The following is a 22,102-nucleotide window of genomic DNA, read 5'->3' as shown; positions in this document are numbered from 1 at the left end:
AACAAGACATCACAGCTGCAAGTCATTTCCACCTTTATTTATTTGACTAGACCCAAGTGCACTCTCCTGAGTTTCTTTCAACAATTGATGGTATCACTAACATCTAAAGCAGTGCAGGAAGCGCTTCAGTTCACCTTTAAATCTGTTATTTAAGCATATGTCTATCCTATAAGATAGATGTGTGATTCCAAGATCACACAGACAAACTGGAACTTTGTCTCATCTGAGCTATCATGCTAAAAATAATGGCATCTACCACAACTGCAGCACAGGCTAGCTGTCCAAGTACCATGAGGCTGAGGTGGGTTTATACTTGAGGAGAATAGCCCATGCTGCTCTCCTGTGGCTGTGCTACTATTTTTAGCATACCAGCCCAGATGAGAGCTAGCATATGTGCAGGAGAGCTGAGAATCACCCCTCTCGCTCATAACACAAGCAGACTAAGGCTAAATGACTACAGGTTTCTTAAACTACAACTCCATCACTAGTAGGTTTTGCTAGCATTAATTTTATTGACACCTTTAAAATAAAGGCCATGCACTACTGTGCAAAAGAAAAATGGCTTGTTAACTTATCTCTGGAAGTATCAAAACACTACTACAGTATTACTGGCTCATGTACTTTCTGACATGTGGCACAGAGATGGTGATGCTTGTTTAACAGCTTTTCCCCTTGAGGCACTATTAAGCATACACCTAAAAAGAGAGATATACACGTCACATCTGATATCAACAAAGACTGCATCTGCTCTAGAAGCATGCATGATAGCACAGTGCTGGGAAAATGTGTACACCAAAAACCAGCTGGTGGCCTTGTAAGTGTCTGAGATAGATATAAGGAGGACATGTGGCACCTTAGAGGCTAAACAGATTTATTTGAGCATAAGCTTTCATGAGCTACAGCTCACTTCATTGCCTGAGGTCGATATGTTCTTCAGTAAGGCCACAGAGGTACACGGAAATCTGATGGAATGGTCGTCACCAAAAGGTGGAGGACGTACCTTCAAGGCATCATTACAAGTCAAGATGCATCCCAAAACTCAGACAGTTTTTGGGTGGTCTTTCATTCTTTCCATGATGGAAATAGAGTCTGAGAGAAGCCCTGAAGAGATTATTCCTGTTGAGGTAAAAGGCAAGAGCTCTTATATCAAGCGTGTGGAAACTGGCTTCCTCTCTAAGAAGCAAGGCTTGGAGCAAGACACCAGTAAATGAACATCCTGCTTAATGTGAAATGGATGCAACTTTAAGTAGAAAGCAAGGATGGGGACGTAATGTCACCTTATCACTCACACAGAACACTGTATACAGTGGAGCAGACAGAGGACCTTCTAGTTTACCTATCCTTCTGGCCAAGATGATGGTTATGAGAAATGATGTCTTAAGGCCCCATGGTGGAGTTGGCTCTTGGACAAAAGGTTGGACAAAAGGTTAATCCTTGGAGTAGTCGGGTGAGTAAAGACTGAAAATCCCTTAATGTGGGGGAGGGGGGAGTGTAACTGAAAGGCTGTAATGGCAGCCAGGTGGACCATAAATTTAGCTAAGTAATAAACCAACAGTTTTCAAATGTAGCAGATAATCAAGAATGTACATGAGGACAGACTCAAGAGACAGACTGTTCCACACACTAGGCTTGAAAATATCTTCACTTCTGGAGGTAAGCTTTCCTTGCTGTGGCCATGATGGCATTAGGAGGATGGCTACAGATCTCTCACTTCTACTTCAAGACATTGAACAACAATGGTTTTGGAGGTGAGCAGACAGCATTTCCCAACAAATTGCAGCCCCTCAGCAGAAGTGTTGGCTCTTCGCACTGGACACTGATGCAAATAAAGTTCTCTAGGGAGCCCTGGCTGAGCCGAATCTTCTGAAATACAACCATAAGTGGGAGCTGAATTATGTGGTGACAGAAATACCTGCTTAGGGAGTTCACTATGTTGTTCTGTAGCCTTGGTAGATAAACTACTATCTGATGGAATATGCACCAATTCTAGAGTTTTATGTTGCCTGTGCCTAAGTACTGGGATCTTGCTCCTCCTTGGTGATTTTTATAATTTTGATATAGATAGATATTCCTAGGGGCAGTGGGAGTGAGACACTTGCCCTGGGCTGTCCTGAAAATGAGCACCACAGCCTCATAGGGAGGCATCTGTGGTGATTATCTTTGTGCAGGATGGACACGAGAGTAGAATTCCTACACAGCTTTTGGGTATCCCTTCCACCACTTGAAGTGAAGAACTGTCTGAGGTAACACGTACCTGGATAGTTAGAGTGCTTGCTGGGGATGCAGACAGACCTAAGCCAGGCTTGAAGACATCAGAAGTGTAGTTTTGACAGGAATATTACAAATACACAGGCTGCCATGTTGTCCAGAAGTCAAAGGCAAGCCCTTGCTGTGGTTTGTGGGCTCTTGTAGCCTGGCAATGAGGCTGGACAGTATAGCAAGCTTCTCCATTGGCAGGCATGCTTTGCCAGTAAGTGGCTCTAATTAAGTCTATTCACTGTAAAGGTATGACTCTAGATTTTTCTATGTTGAGGTGAAGGCCCAAAAAGTGGAAAGGGGATACGGGCCTTGTTGATTGCCGACTGCTTCTTGAGAAAAAGACAGTGACCCTTGATGAGCCAGTTGTCCAGGAAAGGAAATATGATTATTTCCATCTGATGAAGATGGGCTACAACATCTGAGAAGAGCTTTTTAAAGACCATTGGGGCAGTTGAAAGGCTGAAGGGTGGGACCTGGAATTGGTAGTGGTCCTTGCCAACGATGAACTGTAGGAAGCATCTCTGGGAAGGATGTATAGCATATGAAAGCATGCGTCCTGGAAGTCAAGGGAGATGAACTAGTACCCAGGATCTAAAGAGGGAATTAGTGCTGACAATGTTGCCGTTCTTAACTGTTGGAAGAGGACAAAGGCATTCCTGAAGTCCAATCTGGGAAGTATCTTGAGGGGAAGTCTTTTCCTACAAAGTCTACTGAACAGGTTTAATCAAGTCATGAGTAGGAAGGATTGTTCCTCCTGTCTTAAGAGACTTTTGTGAGAAGGGTCCCTGAAAAAGAAAAAAGAAAAAAAAAGATGAGGAGAGGGGTTGGAAGGGTGGATGGAACTGAACTGAAAGGAAAGGAATAGTCTAGTGAAGCCACTTCTACGATCCATGTCAGAAGTGATGAGCTCCCGAAAGGTAGGAAAGGGGAAAGACTGTCCCCACAGGAGTGATGGAGGACAGGTTGGTGCAGCATATGATCCAGAAAGGGGAGCAATTCGTGACCCTCGATCAGTCGATCAAAACAAATACTTGGTAGAAGTAACCAACTGCAATGTCACTGTGGAAGACAGACCGTTCTTACAAAATCTAGGTCTCCTTGAAGTTTTGGTTGGTCTCATGGAGGTCTGGTAGTGAACTGTGAGAGACCACTGAGCTGTTTACGACTTGCTGTATTTTCTACTCCTGGGGGAATTCTGTTCAATGGTAATGTAGCTAGGTTTGATGTGGTATCTAGGAGCAGCTGGACTGACCTGCTCCATCCTGTGTGCTGGAGGGAGTACAGTGCCGGTCAGCACTCCTCCTTCCTTGCCACATCAGAGGAGGGCAAAAGACATTTCCTCTTGTGGGAAAACGCTAGAACCAGAGTGTGGGGTGGCATCACTTGCCAGATCTGAAAGCTACCGCTGGTCAGACGAGGTCCTTGGTGCTGAAGTGGGCCTCATGGCCTGCTCCAGAAGGTGCTGTTTCAACAGCAAGTCTCTCGCCACCTGAGTCCTCTTTGTGAGCAACTTGCAGATGAAGCACCTCAATGTGGTCCTCGTCAAGAGGCAACAAGCACCTCCTGTGGGGGTTGCTATTGTGGATGGTCCCTATGCAGGATGGACAATGCTTGAACCTTGGGAAGGGCATCACACAGGCAGCCAACTACTCTATTAACACTAAACTAACAGTTAACCAAAACTAAGGTACTACTACGATATACACACAAGAAAAGTTACCAGAAAAAAAGAATGGAAGTGTGAGGTGAAGACACCACAGCGACCTTCAACTCTAGCCATGGTTGGTAAGAAGGAACGGACGGTTGGGGCAGCACCACCCTTATACTGCCACAAGAGGGGCTGTGGCCACAGATACTGATCCTATGGATACTGGTAGGCAAAGTTTTCTTGCTCCAGTGCACATGGCGTGCATACCCACATGAAATATATGGCTGCATCTCTACTTTAAATTAAAAAAAAAAAAAGAAAAAAAAAAGAAAAGCTATTACAAGCAAATACTTTCTGGGAGAGTTGGGTGATTGGGTGGAAAAATTAGGTGGTAATAGGAGGAGAAGAGTTGGGGTGGATCAGTTGTTTGGGAAGGGAGACATGGAGGTGACAGGGGCGCCTGCCAGCCCTACATTCCCCTCCCATGTATGCAACGCAATCTGAAAGTTCACAGCCCATCTAAAGAGGTTCATAGATTCTAAGATCAGAAGGGATCTTTACTGTCATCTAGCAAGACATTTTCTAATCCTTTAATCATTCTCACAGCTCTTCTCTGAACCCTTTCCAACTCATCAACATCTTTCTTGAACTCCCCCTACCCTTTCCCTGCCTCCTTTAGATGAGCTAAGCTCTGAAGAGGTCTGAGCCTCCCTCCCTACTCCCCCCCTACCCCCCCGTGACATTACTGACATAATGTGGGACAGTATAGATCATTGTTGCAACCAAGGTCCTGTAGTGGCACCAAATCTTGTGTAAAGGGGGTCAAATAAGGTGTCTAAGACAAGGTGACAATTTGCTGGTTATGATTATGCTATCTATATGCATGTATCATTTTTGTATTTAAAGTATTGGCTCTATATTGCCTGTAGTTCAAACTTGTGCTATGCTTCTGGGCAACACCCCAGACAAGTTGGTGTCAGCTCTGCCTAGCCTGCTTGATGGCCCATTAAGGACCATCAGCTATACAACTGTCCTATTGAGAGAAGGCAGATACACCTTGTGACTCAGCAAGGCATGCAGGGACATGCCTATGGACAAAACTCTGAGGTTTTTCCATGCCATGTGATGGACAGCTTGTCTTTGGGACAAAGAAAGCAGACACCACATGGCAAGAGATTATAAAAAGTTGCTGCAGCTCCATCTTGTCTTCAATCCTGCTTCATATCTCTGGAGGGACTTTGCTACAAACAGAAGCTCTAAACAAAGGACTGATGACCCATCCCAGCTGTGGATGCACTCCAGAGACTTGAGTTGAACCTGCAGTTTATTCTATCACTGCTACAAGCCTGAACCAAGAACTTTGCCACTACTGTATGTAACTGATTCCATTTAACCAATTCTAGCTCTCATCTAGATCTTTTTCCTTTTATGAATAAGCCTTTAGATTTTAGATTCTAAAGGACTGGCAACAGTGTGTTTTGTGGGTAAGATCTAATTTGTATATTGACCTGGGTCTGGGGCTTGGTCCTTTGGGATCAAGAGAACCTTTTTTCTTTTACTGGGGTATTGGTTTTCATAACCATTTTGTCCCCGTAACCAGTGGCATTGGTGGCGATACTGGGAAACTGGAGTGTCTTAAGGGAATTGCTTGTGTGACTTGTGGTTAGCCAGGGGGTAAAACCAAAGTCCTCTGTCTGTCTGGTTTGGTTTGCCTTAGAGATGGAAAAACCCCAGTGTTGGGCCGTAACTGTCCTGCTTTAAGCAATTTGTCCTAAACTGGCACTCACAGTTCTGTCCTGCCAGAACCAGCATCGTTACGCCCTCCCTACCCCCATCTGAGCTGGGATCTGAGGGTATGAGCTCCGCTTCCTGCCCTTGTGTGTGCACCAAGCTCTGGGGGGCTCTGCACATCTATGAGGTTCTGACCTGCGGGGCGAAAGAGTGCTAGAGCCCCCTCCTGCCAGAACCCAAAGTCTACACTGCAATGAAACAGCCCCACAGCCAGAGCCCGGCAAGCTGGAGTCAGTTGGCACAGCCAGCTGACAGTTTCTCTTTGCTGTGTAGACATCCCCTCAGAGCTATTATTTCAGGCTGCATTCATCTCCACTGGATGTTCTCTCAGCTGAGAAATCTCAGAGATGAATAGGTCACTTCACACCTCTGTGAGTTTGCTATGCTGCTGCTGATGGATGGATGGATGTGTAGTGCCCTCCCATAGTTAAGGTTAAAATCAGCCTTCTGTTTAAAGGAGGACTCTAAGTGTTACGTGAATTGTCTTGAATAGTCTCTAGTATTTTCATAAATTGCAAGTACTAAAATGACAACTGCAGCCATCATCCCTTAATTATCCTCACTTATCCCTGTTGGGCCTGTTTATTCCCCTCCCCTCCAGGAGGTTGGTACTGGGCTTTTTCAGATGATTGCTCCCCTTCTGCAAGTGAGATACAGATTGCCTCTGACTGAATATGTCCCTTCAATGCATACAAGACAGTCAAGTTTTACAGATTTTTCACACTATTGCTAACAAAAACTCAGCTGCACAAATATTAATACTGGGAGCCCTAGCGAAGACTGGCCTCTGTATCTGAGCTGAGCTAGATAACATGGTGCTTACCAAGCCAGCAGCCAATCTATATTACATTGTTGCCACTAGTGGAGTGGAACTGCTATTAGTAACTGGGAAAGTTTTGGAAGGTTTCCCTAGCATAGACAATATGCAAAGTTATCAAAAGCACCCTAGCCATCCCACTGAAATACACGCTCCCAGAAACATCCTGCAGTTTAGCAAAGCAAGTATTTACTTATATTTGGGTTCTGAAGTGGTTTCAAAGTCTCAGATCTCTTGGATACATGGAAGGGGATAGGAAAGACCCAAAAATTCATAGTAAAGCCACATTTTCCTGGTGAAGGTTTTCATTAAAATAAATAAAAACTCATTAAATTACTGACTGAACTTGTAAGACTAACGTCTTGATGGGAAGTTTAGAGCAAATACTAAACCATCACTTATCAAAATACACAGCATCAAAACTCAGATGATCAGAGCAAATTCTAAAGGGAACAATGAAAGAGACTTCATAGCATTAAAGCCAGAACTGAAGCAAGTCTTCAACTTCAGATGTAGACAAGACCGGTCTATGCTTGGCTCTTCTGCCAAATATTTCCCATAAATACTTCACTAGCTCAGTTCCAGTGGAGTGCTAGCATAGGCAAAGCTGTCAGCATTTTAACTAAGGCCAGGTCTACACTACCATTACTTAGGTATAACTTCCGTCACTCAGGTGTGAATAAGCTATCCCAACAAGCACTGTAAATTACACCAACCTAACAGCCAGTGTGGACAGCACTATGTCAGTGGGAGAGTTTCTCCCACCGACACAGCTATCGCCTCTTGCAGAGGTGGATTTATTGTGCCAACAGGAGAGCTCTCCTGTCAGCATACACCTGCGCCGATATAGCGCTTCTAGTGTAGATTAGCCCTACATCTTCTAGACCTCATCTGAGCAGAACTGGTAACGTTGGCAAAATTCTGAAAAGCAGCTTGGCTAACTCTGTGTATGTTATCTTTTAGGAATTGTACTGAGGTATCAAAGCTCTTCCTGAGTACAAGTAGCTTCTCCCACTTTGATCAAAAAATTAGATGTGGACAATTGGCTTGAAGCAAAGTGAAGAAATTCTCATCATGTCACGCCTCAAATATCAAGGCTGTTTTAAAATTAAGGAATTCAATACAGTACTGGCTTTTTGACCTTGTATTGGACAGGTATTTTAATTTGTGCATGTATCTGACTCTGCTAAATCAGGAAACTCAGTCTAACTTCAAAAAACATGATGTGACATTTGTCTCAATTTATTCATTTTTCTCCAACATGTGTGAAAAGTCTTGATTGTACCGGGGGAAGGGTAATCTTCCTGATGTGTCTACAGAGCTGCTGAGCAGTGCCCAACATACAATGGTTACCCAAATAAACTCTTCTCTATAATACCAAAATTTCTTAGCAGTGTTCTTAAAAAACCCAGAAGTGTGATGCATTGTTAATAATTGTGCTTATATGCAATTCAGGCTGTGCCTAGAGGTGAAAACTCTTTGCAAATAAAAGACTAGGAATTCACTCATTGCCATATACTGTATGCCACAACATCCAACGTAGATTTGTCTGTACCTTTACAAAAAGGTCACGATGGTTGCCCATTGCTAGCAAATTATTTACAACTTTGATTTCAAATTGATATAAGAGGAATAGTAATACTGATAAAAATAGTAATTTTTATTAGCATATTAAGAATATACCAATTAAGTATTTATAAGAAGATACTTATTTTCACTCTATGTCAGCTATGGCTTGCAAAAATCCAGAAATATGTAAAATCCAGGTTGGCCTTTCCCCTTCATATAAATTACCCTCCCTTCCTACCTGTGATTTGTCCTGTTCAAGTCTTTTCTTCTGTCTCACTATATCTTCAAGATGATATACTGATCTAGCTACCACTGGATCAATATTAAACAAGTCGTGTGAAGTTAAGGAAGTTTCCTGTCGTAACATCCATTTGTAAAAAGGAAGGCCAAGGGGAAGGTCCACCTGGAAGCCAAAGCAGCATTGTTTTTAAATTAATAGTTAATGCAAAACAATTCACAGTTTCAACAGCTTTAAGTTTTGATGTTTCATTCCCTGAGCAGTACCTTTTCCAACACATTTTTTGGACTAGTAGAGAGTAGTTTGTCATACGGTATATATAGTACTTTGGGATAAATTTATACTGGCGATTTTAATATAAAAGAGGACAGAGTTATGTTGAAAGACCTAGGTATGGTAGTGATAAGCAAGTATGAATTTTCATCATTTGCTACTATATCACAAGCACCATATAATTTTGGGCTAAATACACAAAGGGATAAAATCACAATGTAAACAGAAATTAGGTGCTTTCTCTTGCAGAGAAAGATGAGCTAGAGTCACTCAGGAGACCCCCTAACAAGATTACAACCCATCTTCATTTTAAAATACTGACTGGCATTGAAAGTGCTGAAATTCAGGTTCTCTCAATGTTATGCCATAATCAAACTCGAAGCATTACCAACTTTGTCTTCCTGAATCTAAAGTCTAGCAGTAAGTGTTTTACATTGGAACCTCCAGAAAATATTGTTATATATTACTTCAGATAAAAATCAAATTTCATTCTTACCAATCTGAAATCCATGATCGCCTTAGCCATTAGTTTTCCCAGAAAACGGAACTTCATTTTAACCTTTGCAATGTGAGCTGGTTTAGCTGTTCTACCAAAAGGAAGAGCAAATAGGCCTTGGAGATTATGAATATACTTTGTGCCTTCTTGACTTCCTGTTGGGGAAAGAAAGAGGGGTGGTGGGCAAGTTCAGTACTTGCATAATGCTGTTTCGTTTAAAAAATGAGTTAACGGCACAGAGTCCAGTCATTCGGGCCTAAAATTTAAGTTGTTAAAAATGTCAGTTGATATTTCTATTTCACCCCATCAGTTACAAATTTAACCATTCCTTGCAGCACTAGCAAAAAAGAAAAACAGGGCAAACTGAAATAGAAATGGACTTGGTTTTATTTGCCAAAGCTGAACAAAGTTTAGAATTTTAATATTTTCACTGTTCATATTCATAACACGGAAATTTTAATAAGTGATTACCCTGACAGTGTCCCTTTATTTTTATTGCTTCATTTTCTCAAAGTTTAAACATTCCATCCAGATTTCTAAACATATGAATGTACTTATATTACATAAAAGTCTTAAGATAATAACCGCTCGAGACCAAGACCAACTGGGAAAATGTCTATTATTTCTTATGATTATTATATGTGACTGTTTCCCTGTTCAAGTGTGTATTGCTGCCTGCCTGAACGCATGGACTTTACCAAAGAAGGCTGTAAAAGGGCTGAGGTGCCAAGTAGGAAAGGTGACACAAAACAGCCTTAGGTACCCAGCTTCAAAGGAGTTAAGATAACAATGGCTTGGCCATCAACTGGGGGAAGAAGTTACACAGCTGGCTCCATACAGATTAGGACATTTTACTCTTCCCAAGGCTAAGCCTGGGATCAAAGGAGACCCTAAAAGATCAAAAGACCTTAACAATTAAAAAGCTGCCCAAGGCAGAAGGGGTGGGGGAGGAGAAGAGGGTAGAGAGGCCTCAGTATGCGTCAGTTAAAAAGGCTGGCAGTCTGATTGAGACACTCAGAAAAGAACGCTAGAAGGAGTGTAGGCTGGTTCTCTCAACTCGGATGGGGAAGAAGCCAGACCCACTTGAGCTCTAGATAGAGATTAATCTTACATTCTGCTACTTATGTTCAGGTCTCTTATTTTAAATCCACTTCTAAGGATTATCTTTTGGGCAAAACAAATCATGCTTTGTTTTGAAGTGGTTTCTTTCTCACTTCAAATACATGTGATCACAGGCTCCTGGAGAAAATCTCTTCTTGAAAATGCCAACTCCAGTTTCTCCTGCTGGATTAGTTATAGTTGATGCCCATGTGGCTGTAACAGAGGTCCTAGTCAGAGTGTGCAAATTGCAGAGTTCCACCTTAGGAGAGGTAAAGACCTAAGGCCTGATTTGTGGGGGCGGGCGGAAGGGGTTCCACTCAGAGATCACTGAAAAGGGGCAGCAGTGCAACTAGCCCAGTAACCATGACAAGTTACCTTTGACAACCACTGTTTTGGGTAGAATTACGCTTTAAGGCCCATAGGACAATTTCTGAAGCAGCTGAAAGTACATTGATAATCAGAAAAACAGTCACCTTTTGGATTGGATAGAGTTACTTCTTCTCCTCTCCAGAGGCCTAAGTCTGCTCTCTGTAGTTCCTGAGATACAAGTGCATAAAACTCCAGTGTAGGTCCTAGACCTGTGCCAACCTTCAGAGAGAAAAGGTAATTTTTCATTTAAATTAATATTTTAATATTCAGAACATTTTTAAGTGTGAGCTGTGCAATAATATATAACAGTTATATTCACTACAATTTCTTCCTCCAGGGAAAGGCCTTTCTATAATCAAAAACTATTAATAAACCTGCAGAAATCTAGCAAAAATTCATACATTGAAAAGGGATACTGACCAAACAGAGTATTTATTAAGTCACCTAGCGACCAAGCTAGAGACATGTACATGTGTTTGCTGGAGTAAGATTTTTTCGAACTTTAAAGTGAACGCATTTCTGACTGCTGAACTTAAGTCAGTGCATTTGCAATTGAAAAGTATTTTTCATTTAGCTATTCGGAGGACAGTCAGAAACCAGTCATATTTGGAAGAAGTAGATATGCATTAGTGGATGGAATTTTTAGCTGCCAGTAGTAGGATGGAAGAGAGTCTGACCAAGTTATTCTAATGCAATTACAGCTTTTGTATGAACTTTCATTAAAAAGGGTTAATGCATTTCACATAGCCATTACTTACTTCATTCTCATACTGAATTTCCAACATAGCTCTTGAACTGCCTAGATCTTGCATCACAGATTCTGCCTGTTTCAACAGCTCTTCTCTATTCACAGTGCGCTACACATTAGAGACATTTAGGCAATAGAATTAATTTTTGCAAATCTCAATTCCTTAGCAAGCAAGGCAGTTATAACACTAGGAAACAAAATTTTGGAGTGAGAAAGTTTGCATAGTATATTGATTGTAGTAAAGCTTTTGGCACAGTCCCACGTGATCTGGTTTCATTATGAAAGCAGGGAAATATGGTCCAGATTAAATTATGATAAGGCAGGTATAAAACTGGTAAAAGAGACATTCAAAAAGTAGTTAACAATAGTTTGCTGTCAGATTGAAGACTTATCTAGTGGATTCCCACAGGAGTCTGTCCCAGGTCTGTTACCATTGAATACTTTCATTGATGACTTGCATAATGAAGTAGAGTATGCTTATAAAATTGGAGAATGACACCAAGGTGGGCAGGATTGCTAACATTCTGGAGAACAGGAACAGAATTCAAAGTGGCCTTAACAGATTGAAGAACAAGTCTGGCATCACTGAAAGATACTGCATGTAGGAAGATAAAAATCAAATGCACAAATACAAAAATGGGGCGTAACTGGTTACGGAATAGTACTGCTGAAAAGGATCTGGGTTCAGAATAGATCACAAATTGAATGAGAGAGTCAACAATGTGATGCAGTTGCAAAAAAAAAAGCGAACAATTCTGGAGTGTATTAACAAGATTGTCACATGTAAGACATGAGCTGTAAACTGTCCTACTCTACTTGGCACTGGTAAGACTCCAGCTGGAGTCCTGTGTCCAGTTTTGGACGTCATACTTCAAGAAAGATGGACAAAATTAGACAGAGAGCCCGGAGATGAGCAACAAAAATGATTAAAAGTTTAGGAAATGTGACATATGAGGAAAGATTAAAAACTGGGCATGTTTAGTTTGAGAAGAGAAGACCTGATAACAGTCTTCAAATGTGTTCAGGGCTCTTATAAAAACAGGATAGTGATCAACTGTTCTACTAAAGATAGGACAAGTAGTAATGAGCTTAATCTGCAGCCAGGGAGATTTAGGTTAGATAGTAGGAAAAGTTTTTCCTACTATAAGGGTAGTTAAGCCCTAGAATAGGAAGGTTTCAAGGGAGGTTATGGAGTCTTTGTCACTGAAGGTTTAAAAACAGGTTGGACAAGCACCTGTCAGGGATGGTCTACATTTATTTGGTCCTGCTTCAGCAGGACACAAGGCTGGACTCAATGACCTCTCAAATTCCCTTTCATCTCTACATTTCTATGATTTCTAAGTAAAATAATTTGCTTTTAAAAATGTATTAACTTTATATAAGCAAGAAGTTGTATTCAGTGGTGAACTATTTATATAAAATTCTTATTAAGTTGTTTCATGTCAAATGCGAACTGGTAGTCCTAAAATTGTAGGAGTATGTACTATAAGGGAGCATTCTTGCTCTGGACCAGAAAATGTTTAAAGTCTCAGCCCTAGGACTGGGGCATCATAGTAAAAATTATCAGCTGACATGTTACCCACTCAGCATCCTCTTCACCCTTGAACAAGGAAAGGGCAGTAGGGTACCACCAGTGGGCTGGGACTCGGTTAGCAGTTTATGAGGCTGACAGAAGCCCTCCACCACATGGAATGGATTACAAAGGAAGGATGACCTTAATAGGACAAGCTATTGCCGATAGTTCCCAGATACGTTATTTAAGAAGGTGTGACCCAGGAAAGCCACATTCCTGATATCTTGTCTCCTTCCTCTGTTGTCCAGGCAATAAGCTACTATGGTCTGGTGGCTCTTCAGGAGGGAGTTAAAAAGCCAAGGCTATCAATTTTCTCATCATGTGTTAGGTTCATAGTTATACTCTGTACAAGAATGCATTACACTGAATACTTAAGCATATGGATATTTTTCTGGTGTGTACCATTTATATGCCTTTTCCAGTATCAATAGAAAACACTGAATCAGGTGAATATAACAAGGATAAGCCTAATATAGAACCCTTAAGTGCTTACATCTATACAAGGCATCTACAGAGGTGGCAAACATATTTTCAACAACAAAGTTTACATTCCACAGGCAGGCAATATCTGCAATCCTTAAACATCCAAAATGTGCTGGGGAGCTGTTACATAACATGTGCCAGCTACCCCTGCTTCCCAATAGCAGATATTCAGTTGGGATACACTTCATTCTTTTGGGAGTCTGCCACCCCTACAACTGGCCCTTGTCTCAAAAATCCACTTGAGATATGTACTAGTACAACTGACATTGTGTCATTTTGAGCAAACACTAAGATCTCCCTTCAGTGGAAGTTGTGGAAGAATGATCCATATGGCAAACTACTACTATTCACTCCCTTGTGAAATGGCTTTTCGCATAACACTTACTTTTTTCCTGTCCAGTCGCGGCGCCACTCTGCTGTCCTGAGAATCCGACTGATTGATTTCTGGATTGGTATCTAGTAATCTCTGCATTGCTCGATCTCGATCAAAAGCAGTTACATAAAACAGCATTTGCCGGGTGTCAAATGGAAAGAAAAACGGGCTGTGAAGAGTTAGAATTGGTTAGTTTATACTGGAAATCTGTAGTCTTGAGAATTTAAGTAGACTAAACAGAGGTTTCATAATGCCTGAAACTGGAGAGTTAGGTCAGTTGTATCACCCCTTAGAGGATACTTTTCCTAGTGTAAAGGGTACTTCTGAGAACAGAAGAGACTAAGCTTGAGATCAGGTATTTAAGAGTAAAAACTTTGCAAAGATTTTAAAAAAGCAACCATTAGAAAGCTAGAAAATTCAGAGTGAAGGTTATACCTAAATATTTGAAAACAACAAAGATGTACACTTAATGTTACTAATCCCTCTTAGTTCCTTAATACCTATTTTACAAGGAATATTTTCAAATCAAGGACTTTAAAAGCCCACAGTCCAAGGTTCTGGATGTCTTAATTTGGAAAGCCACTTTATTGGTGCACCAACTATATCATTGCCAACTACTACTTCCTCATTTTTCAGGGGGGCTTTAAGAAATGTGCAGTTTGTGGAAGACAAAAATATGCAGAAGACATTACAACTCATCTTTCAGAACCTACAAGGCGAGTAGTATTAAGAGGTATATGTTAAATTATTTGTAAGAGTAGGCTTAGTCTTCTATCTTTTGGATTTACTTTCCATTTTATAATCTAGACCTAGGTTTTTTTTTTAAACACACACGCACACGCACACGCGCTTTGAGTTTGATTTACTTCAATAATTCATGTCTATGGAACATACGGAATGGGGAAAGATTATTTTGGTTTATGTCAGTCAGAAATTTCAAAACTACTTCGAGGACTGTGTTAAAAAAAATAATTAAAAAAGGCTAAAATAAGACTATTGTATGATTCAGATTCCAGTTTTTGTTGTCACTGGTTATGAACAGAGAAGGTTGCTTCTGTTCCCGTTTCTCAGATTATTACAGGGACAGAGTTAAAGGTACTTAGCTAGCCATATACTTTCAACTGTTTGGATTTCTTAAGCTTAACCCTAACTCTGAACACGGACTGGTTTTCAAATAGTGGTTTAGATACAGTATTTTCTTTTTACTGTAAAATTACATATTCCCCTATGAACTGCAACTTAATGGATTTTTGTCTAGTTATTTCCTTCTCAAAATATTTTAAAATCAGTTTAGGGCATTTGACTGACATGCAGGGTTTAACTTCCTGGTGCTCCTCAGAGCTTAAAGGTACTGTGGAATAAAAGTGAAAATGCCATGAAAATAAAAGGAGCTATCCTAATGGTTTGACTGAGCCTAGAGCAGGGAAAGAATACAGAAATATGTCCCAAATAATGCATTAAATATCAAATAGGAGCCAAATATGGGCTCTTTTGCCTTACACTTGTCATCACATGGCTGAAGTTCTCAAGAACACTAGCCTAGGAATAGTAACCTAAAAATGTGCACACAACTATCACTGACAATTGGAATCAATCCAAGTTTGTTTAAATACATTAATATGATTTAAGACATTCAATACTACATGCTGGGAATCAACCATATATCACCATGTTACCCGAGAAGTCTCCTGTACTTCTATAAATACCATTCTCACTCTTTAGAGATACACAGCAATGTATGCTGTATAAGAGGGAATAACTGAACTGTAAAAGTACAAAGTGATTTATTAAACCAAAGTCAAGTTTTAAGGGTTGTAGAAAGCCAGCCATTTCATACCATGTTTTTCCAAGCTCTGTCAGCCAAGTTGGTATGTTTCCTGTCATGATTACCAAAGGATCCTGAAGCTGCCTGTTAGCTTTTGCTGTCAGTTTACTGTTGATAAATTCCGTGGTGGGAATAATCTCCTTGCAAACTGCATTCTGTGAGATCAAGAGAGAGTGTGCTCTATTTTAGAAAAGCATTGGAATTCAAAAAGATACCAACTCTTTTTTTTACAATTTCTTTTTAATTACTCATTGCTTTTTTCTTTTTTTTTTTTTTTTGGGGGGGGGGGGATGCTTTGAGATCTTTTACTGTGTCTGTTCTTACCAAGACTGATCAACCTGAGGTCCAAAGAACCTCCATTGTTCACTTCCTTCATCCCTCTTCAGAAGTATTGCTCTTTTGGTTTGGAGGGAAAAGGAGGAGATTTGAAGACTTTTTAGACGAGAACACCACCGAGTTTGACTGGATATCACAAAACCCTCTAGTAGTCAAAAGCCATCACCAAAAGCAACAGAGGGTAAATTCAGGGGGTGGAGGGCATCACACCTGTGATATTCCATCACTTCATGGATAAAGGGATTATTAGGGATGTTCTCAAACACTGTTTTTGTCTCAGCACCTATCTGATGTACAGATAACAAGTAAGTTTTCAAATTCTATTTAAATTAGAGGTGGGCATTAAAAATTTTAGACATGTTCCTTAAATAAGGAAATAGCAATATATTTAGTTCTACTATCCTAAATTTGCAGCTGTATTTTTGTAGTCTTGTAAGAGTTTTTGTACTCCACACCTTACATTAAAAGGATTCTCTAACATTCAACACTCTGATTTTTACCTAGTTACAGTAGAGTAATGTTTTTACCATTTTGAAAAAGTTTATTTGTGTATTGTCTCAATACCTTTAGCAATGACAGTTGTCTACAGATTTACAGAAAGCCTTCCAAGTGATTAAATGTATTACTCACTTCATACAGGTAATACCAATATCGACTGATAGCATGTAAAACTCTCAAAAGGAGGATAACATCTAATGAGGGGTCTTCAAATGTTATATTTTCAGGCGGTGTAAATACAAGGTAAACTTCTAAAGGATTTGACACTGAAGGGCACACACCATCTAGGGAGAGAAAAAACTAGATCATTTCTATTGTCTAACAAATTAGTTGATTAATGAGTTACGCTTCTATCAGTTTGAACTTTAGCTTCTTGGATATGCACTCTATTCGTTTTTTAATATCAGTTACTCAAAACAAAACCTGACTATAAACTGAATTGTAATTCAGGAAGTATATATAGAGATTCTTTATTAAAGGTATACAAAAACAGAAAATATTTTTTCTTTGTCACACATAATCCTACATATCCCCCCCATGACAAACACGTACCATGCCACAACTCATCATGCTTTTTTGAATTTCTAGGGGAAGTTTTTGTGGGAGCAGTTTGTGCCCTTCCTCTTTTACCACCAACAGAGTCCTTGTTACCATCTTCATCCTCTCGCACTGGTTTGTACCTAAAAATTGTGAAGCATTTATTAATATGGTTCTGGAATACAACAGATCTGAAAATAAAACAACCGTTTAACAATAGATTCACTCAGGTTACCAGAAATTCATTTCAATGGCAAAGTTTAAGCAGTAACAAACAAGACATTTAGTGGAGCCACCAAGTGCAAATGTTGGAAGATAAGGGAAAATGGAACATATTGGGGTGGGCGAAGGGGAAAGGAAGTAGTAAACAAATGGCCAACTTCATGTATTGTATGAGAGGGGCAAAGAGAGGAAGTGCGCTCAGTCTAAAACATGTTCTTTGTTCTGGATCACTTTCATACTTTGCGATGCACTACAGGTGCAAACAAACAGTTATAAAGACACTGTTGAATATCAGTGTGCTACATGCAGTACCAATCATACAGAGAAGACTGCCCTTTGCCTCGAGGAACTTACAGCCTTAAGTGAGACAATGCAACTGATACCCAATGTGGCTGGATAACCAGAAGATCCCTTAATCAAAACAAAAACTAAAAGAAAACACACCTGTCTGGCATTTTTTGTTATGCTTTACCAAACCGATTAATACTTGCAAGCCTCACAAAAATGTTCCTTGAGAAGCAGGCTATTTTTCCTCTATTGTTTGTAATTATTCAAGGTTGATAAAATAATATTTCCCCTAATTTAGCTTCTTTCATTTGAGAAGCCCCCTTTTATTTTTGTATTTCCAAACAATTCATCCCCATCAGCTGGGATTGACATAGTCCCAAGAATGTTAACTGTTGCTAATCAGTATTTGGTATGTAGATCCTACAAAGTAAGTATTTTTCCATCAAGGTGCTCAGTGATCAAAAAGCAGACTTATAGGCTACCTACAACAGAGATGCTACAACAGTATTGGGGCCTAATATATACACGCCCCTTTAAAAAGCATAAACACAAATTTGGAGAGAGAGATTCTTCCCTGCTCTCTGCCCAGCTTACCATATGGTGTGTGTCTTAGTCCAAATTCCAGCTCTTCCCAAAGGGTTGCTTTCATCATCTGTGGATTCCCTCTCCTCTTCAGCTTGTAAACTGAACTGTCTAACTGCTTGATACACAGTCATATTATATGGCAGCAAGTGATCTCCAATGTAAAACTGCAGTCTGTGCCTCACATTCCCTGAATTTAAGAACTGAGCAGCCTCAATAAAAGCAAAGTAAATACAGGTTAAGAAGCAGGTTCCTTAGTCTCACCATACAACTCTATACAGAGAATAGCAACTTACCAAAGATTCATCTATTTCTTCATCTGATCCATCATCATCACTGTCCTCATCATCTTCTCTGACTCTTCCATATCCTACCAAGACAAATTGCATGTCCTTATTTGCACTTCAGAATAAGGAAATTTAACTGATTATTCATAACACACGTAAATATTAATCCCATATCATTGTGTTTCCAGAGATTCATCAGTTTGCAAATATCAACTACACATTAAAACAGAATTAACGTTTAGGAGACGTAAGTCTCATGTTCAGTCTTAGCACCAACACTGGAAGGTCTACAACGTATATATAGGAGGACAGCATCAGCCTGTGGGATGATTGAGAGGCTGTAGCACCATACACTACATGCAATGCAAGATTTGGTACTGATAAAACAAAATCTTGCTTCTAGGGAGAGAAAACCTAGACAGCTACAAAGTGAGTAAGCCTAACCAGACAGCTAAACAAATTTATCTTCTGTCTTTAATACTGCCCCGACATTTACTTTTATAGCGCTCTGATAAGAGATTTATGCAGACTTTAACATGACATCTTATTTGTTTTGGTTATTTCTAAATATATTAAGCACCAGCAGGTTGTACGGCACTGTACAAGACATCAAGATATAAATACCTCTAACTACAAGGTATCTTTCAATGGCTTGCACCAAAGCCAGGGGATCTATCTTCACAGGTCCACCCTTCCACTGTTTCACGTTAGCACAATCTGGATGTCTTTGCAGCTGGCATTTTAATTGATGTGTGTTGAAAAATTTTAAAGCTTGGGATCCTCTGTTGAGAGAAAAACTCAAGATAATTTGTGAAAAAAGTTGCTACAGTTATTCTATTTTCTTTGTTCATTTCTATAATCAATGCATTACATACACACAAGATTCAGTTACAAATAATAGAAACTTTCAAATGTTCATACTCAAATTGACTCATTCTGGAAAACAGACTAAGAAATTTTAAGCTATCAAGGCTGAGGCTAATATTTTAAAACTCTGATGCTTAAAGCCAAGCACCAGAAGTCAAACTAGGAACCCATATAAAATGACTTGATTTTCAGAGGGGGCTGCATATGCTAAAAGGAAAGGATAAGGCCATTTGGATGCCCAAATCGAATGAGGCTTTTGGCACAATCTTCAAACGTAAATGCCGAACGTTTAGTCAGAAGTGGCTTCATCTTATTCAGTTTTGAGTCTCATTTAAATATGGAAGTATTTTCCATCCTTTTTTGCTGTTTTTTGTTTTGTACTGCACATTTCCCTTATCAATTCACTTTATCCTTATTGAGTTTTGCCTTTAACTTGCTGTTTTTTTGGTTTTTTTTTTTAAACACTCTGGTTTGCATCTGTTTTTTTCAGTATCTGTTTTATTTAGTTCTTATGTATGCTCCATCTTCTGTTTCTCTGCTCATTGCCGTACCATATACTCTCCATTTATCTAATTTGCAGTTCACTTCTTTCCAGATGATGCAGCTTGAAACACTAAGCCTTCTAGTGCTGCTCCTGACCTCCAAGTACTAGTGGAGGAATGGAGGCTACCAGAAGTTTTAAACCCTTTAGTACAGGTCTGGTCTACCAGGTACTTAGTAATCTACCAATGACAATTCTCTGCTAGACTTACCTTTCTAAAAAGGTCCAACAAATATTTGAATCAGAAATTGATAAAATTTGTATTTGTTCCACTGATTAGTCAAATTGCATGAACTGAGAAATTTAATGAGAAAATTAAAACATGCACCATTTACAATGCAAAATTTACTCCAAAATTCATAGGAAACTGCAGATTAAATTTATCACAGTATGCCTTGGTTAAAAAGGTATGCAGCATGTTGAATATTCCACACAAATCTAATTAAATACTTTGATTTGAAAGTAAACCGGTCTTAGGAGCCCTAATCTTCGACCAGGACTCCACTGTGCTAGGCACTGTATGAACAGAACAAAAGATGATGGTCTCTGCCCCAAAGAGAAAGTATCTTGGTATCTCAGATTTTGCTTTAAAATTTAATTAAACTCCACATATTTCCTCCTACTCCCAAGATAGATATCCACAGCAAAGAAGATACCATCCATTTGAAAAGTGTAATTCCCATTAGCAGTTAATCTTGTCCTTTAGCAAAAGTAGCATATTACAACAAATCTAAGGAGTTCCTAACACTAAGCCTGGACCAAAAACAGGCGAGAGACTTTCAGAGTTCCACACCCACCCCAGTAAAAAGTCTCCCCCAAAATCTTTCCATCTTTGCACACCTATGACACAGTCTTTAGCAATATAAACCATACCACTGACACACATTTAAACACATGCTGTATGACAACAGGAACTGAAGTCATTAATGGTAAATAAAAAGCATTGATTAGGACGTAATTAATAAAAAGATGTGTAATTCTCATTATTGAAGATACTAAACTTCCCAGATTATTTGCTAATTACTCCGACCAAATTACCTTTAAGGTTCTTATGCTAGATTATGGCAAATTAGATCTAGGACAGCCAATGAATGCTTGATCATCTTGCATTAGGAGCTATATTCAAGTACAGAAGTGAATTGAATATAGTCAAAAACCTTAATCGTTATAAAAACTTGTTGCTTAGACTCTGACTTGTACATAAATTTTACAGTATATTAATAATCTGCCTCAAACCAAGTTTAGAAGACAGACCTGGTACGTACAATACCAACTTTTCCATACATGTGTTTTTAAAATGGTTTGTGAGCAACTGTCACTCAACTGCATAATTACGCAAGAAAATTAAGTCTTCTTTTATATTATGCAATACAAACATTAGCATTGTAATACAAACATCACAAGATAAACTCTTCCAAAGTGAAATGAGAAAGTTACTTAGCTTATAGTAACAGGGGTCACATATCTCAATGAGCCTCCCATGTGCATTCCACTGTGGGTATACATGTGCTCCTGTGTGCCCTGAACTGGAGAACTTTGAAAGCAATGTCCATTGGTCCACACTTGCGCCCTGGCTCACCTCATGCTTTTGACTGAGGAGAAAAAGGGAGGGGTGGATTGACCACCTCGCCAGTTCCTTCTCTGTCGAGAATCAGAGGAGATCCAAAGCATAGGGGAAAAGGATGGCTGGTAGTAGAATATAGATAGGGAGCATGTCTCAGAGACCGTCCAGTTAATATAAGGTAACTAACTTTCTCTTTTTCAAGTGCTGGCTCCTATGTGTATTCCACTGTGGTGGCTGACAAGCAGTACTCAAACAGAGAGAAGGGCGTGAGGTCTTAGGTGCCAGAGCCAAACAAAGGACTGCTGTTCCAAAAGATGAACTGGCAGAGGAATCCTGTGCCTATCTTGCAAATGTAGCAGTCTCAAATATCAAATAGAGGCACCTCTTGAAGCGATGCCATAGATGTTGCTTGCGCTCTTGTGAAAAACACTTACTCCATAAGGAAGGGGATGATTAGACAGCTGATAGAGCAAAATATAGCCTGAGATTCATTTCGAGACTATAACCTGACCCTGGACCATTTCTGCTGAGGCAGCAAATAGTTTATGGGATTTCCTGATTGTTTTTATTTTCTGCAGGTAAAGGCTTGTCTAACATCAAGGGAATGGAGCCTCCTTTCTTCGGAGGCTGCATGAGGTTTTGGAAAGAACACAGGTAAGTGGATAGACTGAGTCAGGTGAAAGTCTACTCGGGGGGCAGGGGGTGAATTTAGGGTTTGAATGTAATGAAGCAAAGCATAATGACAATCCATGATCAATGCCCCAAACTCACCAGCCCTCCTGGCTGAGGTGATTGCTACCAGGAATGCAACCCTCAT

The 22,102-nt window shown here is 39.9% G+C and overlaps 1 protein-coding gene across 10 annotated transcripts in view; it reads right to left on the bottom strand.

The window, feature by feature from the left end:
• The window catches only part of TRIP12 (thyroid hormone receptor interactor 12), a 150,755-nt gene that overhangs the window by 14,647 nt on the left and 114,006 nt on the right, over positions 1 to 22,102 (bottom strand). For 8 of the 10 annotated variants that reach the window (XM_073359825.1, XM_073359822.1, XM_073359821.1 and 5 more), the window contains 11 exons: positions 18,938 to 19,110; positions 18,323 to 18,396; positions 18,039 to 18,238; positions 16,950 to 17,077; positions 16,530 to 16,681; positions 15,576 to 15,718; positions 13,751 to 13,907; positions 11,320 to 11,418; positions 10,666 to 10,780; positions 9,092 to 9,246; positions 8,323 to 8,487 (listed from right to left, as the gene is read on the bottom strand). In XM_073359825.1, the coding sequence (XP_073215926.1) occupies positions 8,323 to 8,487; positions 9,092 to 9,246; positions 10,666 to 10,780; positions 11,320 to 11,418; positions 13,751 to 13,907; positions 15,576 to 15,718; positions 16,530 to 16,681; positions 16,950 to 17,077; positions 18,039 to 18,238; positions 18,323 to 18,396; positions 18,938 to 19,110 (1,561 nt within the window). The remainder of the gene's footprint in view (positions 1 to 8,322; positions 8,488 to 9,091; positions 9,247 to 10,665; positions 10,781 to 11,319; positions 11,419 to 13,750; positions 13,908 to 15,575; positions 15,719 to 16,529; positions 16,682 to 16,949; positions 17,078 to 18,038; positions 18,239 to 18,322; positions 18,397 to 18,937; positions 19,111 to 22,102) is intronic. The other 2 variants (XM_073359828.1, XM_073359830.1) reach the window with 1 other exon arrangement.

Source organism: Lepidochelys kempii, chromosome 9, assembly GCF_965140265.1.
Source record: "Lepidochelys kempii isolate rLepKem1 chromosome 9, rLepKem1.hap2, whole genome shotgun sequence".
NCBI classification, from domain to species: Eukaryota; Metazoa; Chordata; order Testudines; family Cheloniidae; genus Lepidochelys; species Lepidochelys kempii.
The sequence above is the reverse complement of the archived record's forward strand: the minus strand, read 5'-3'. Positions and strand labels throughout refer to the sequence as shown.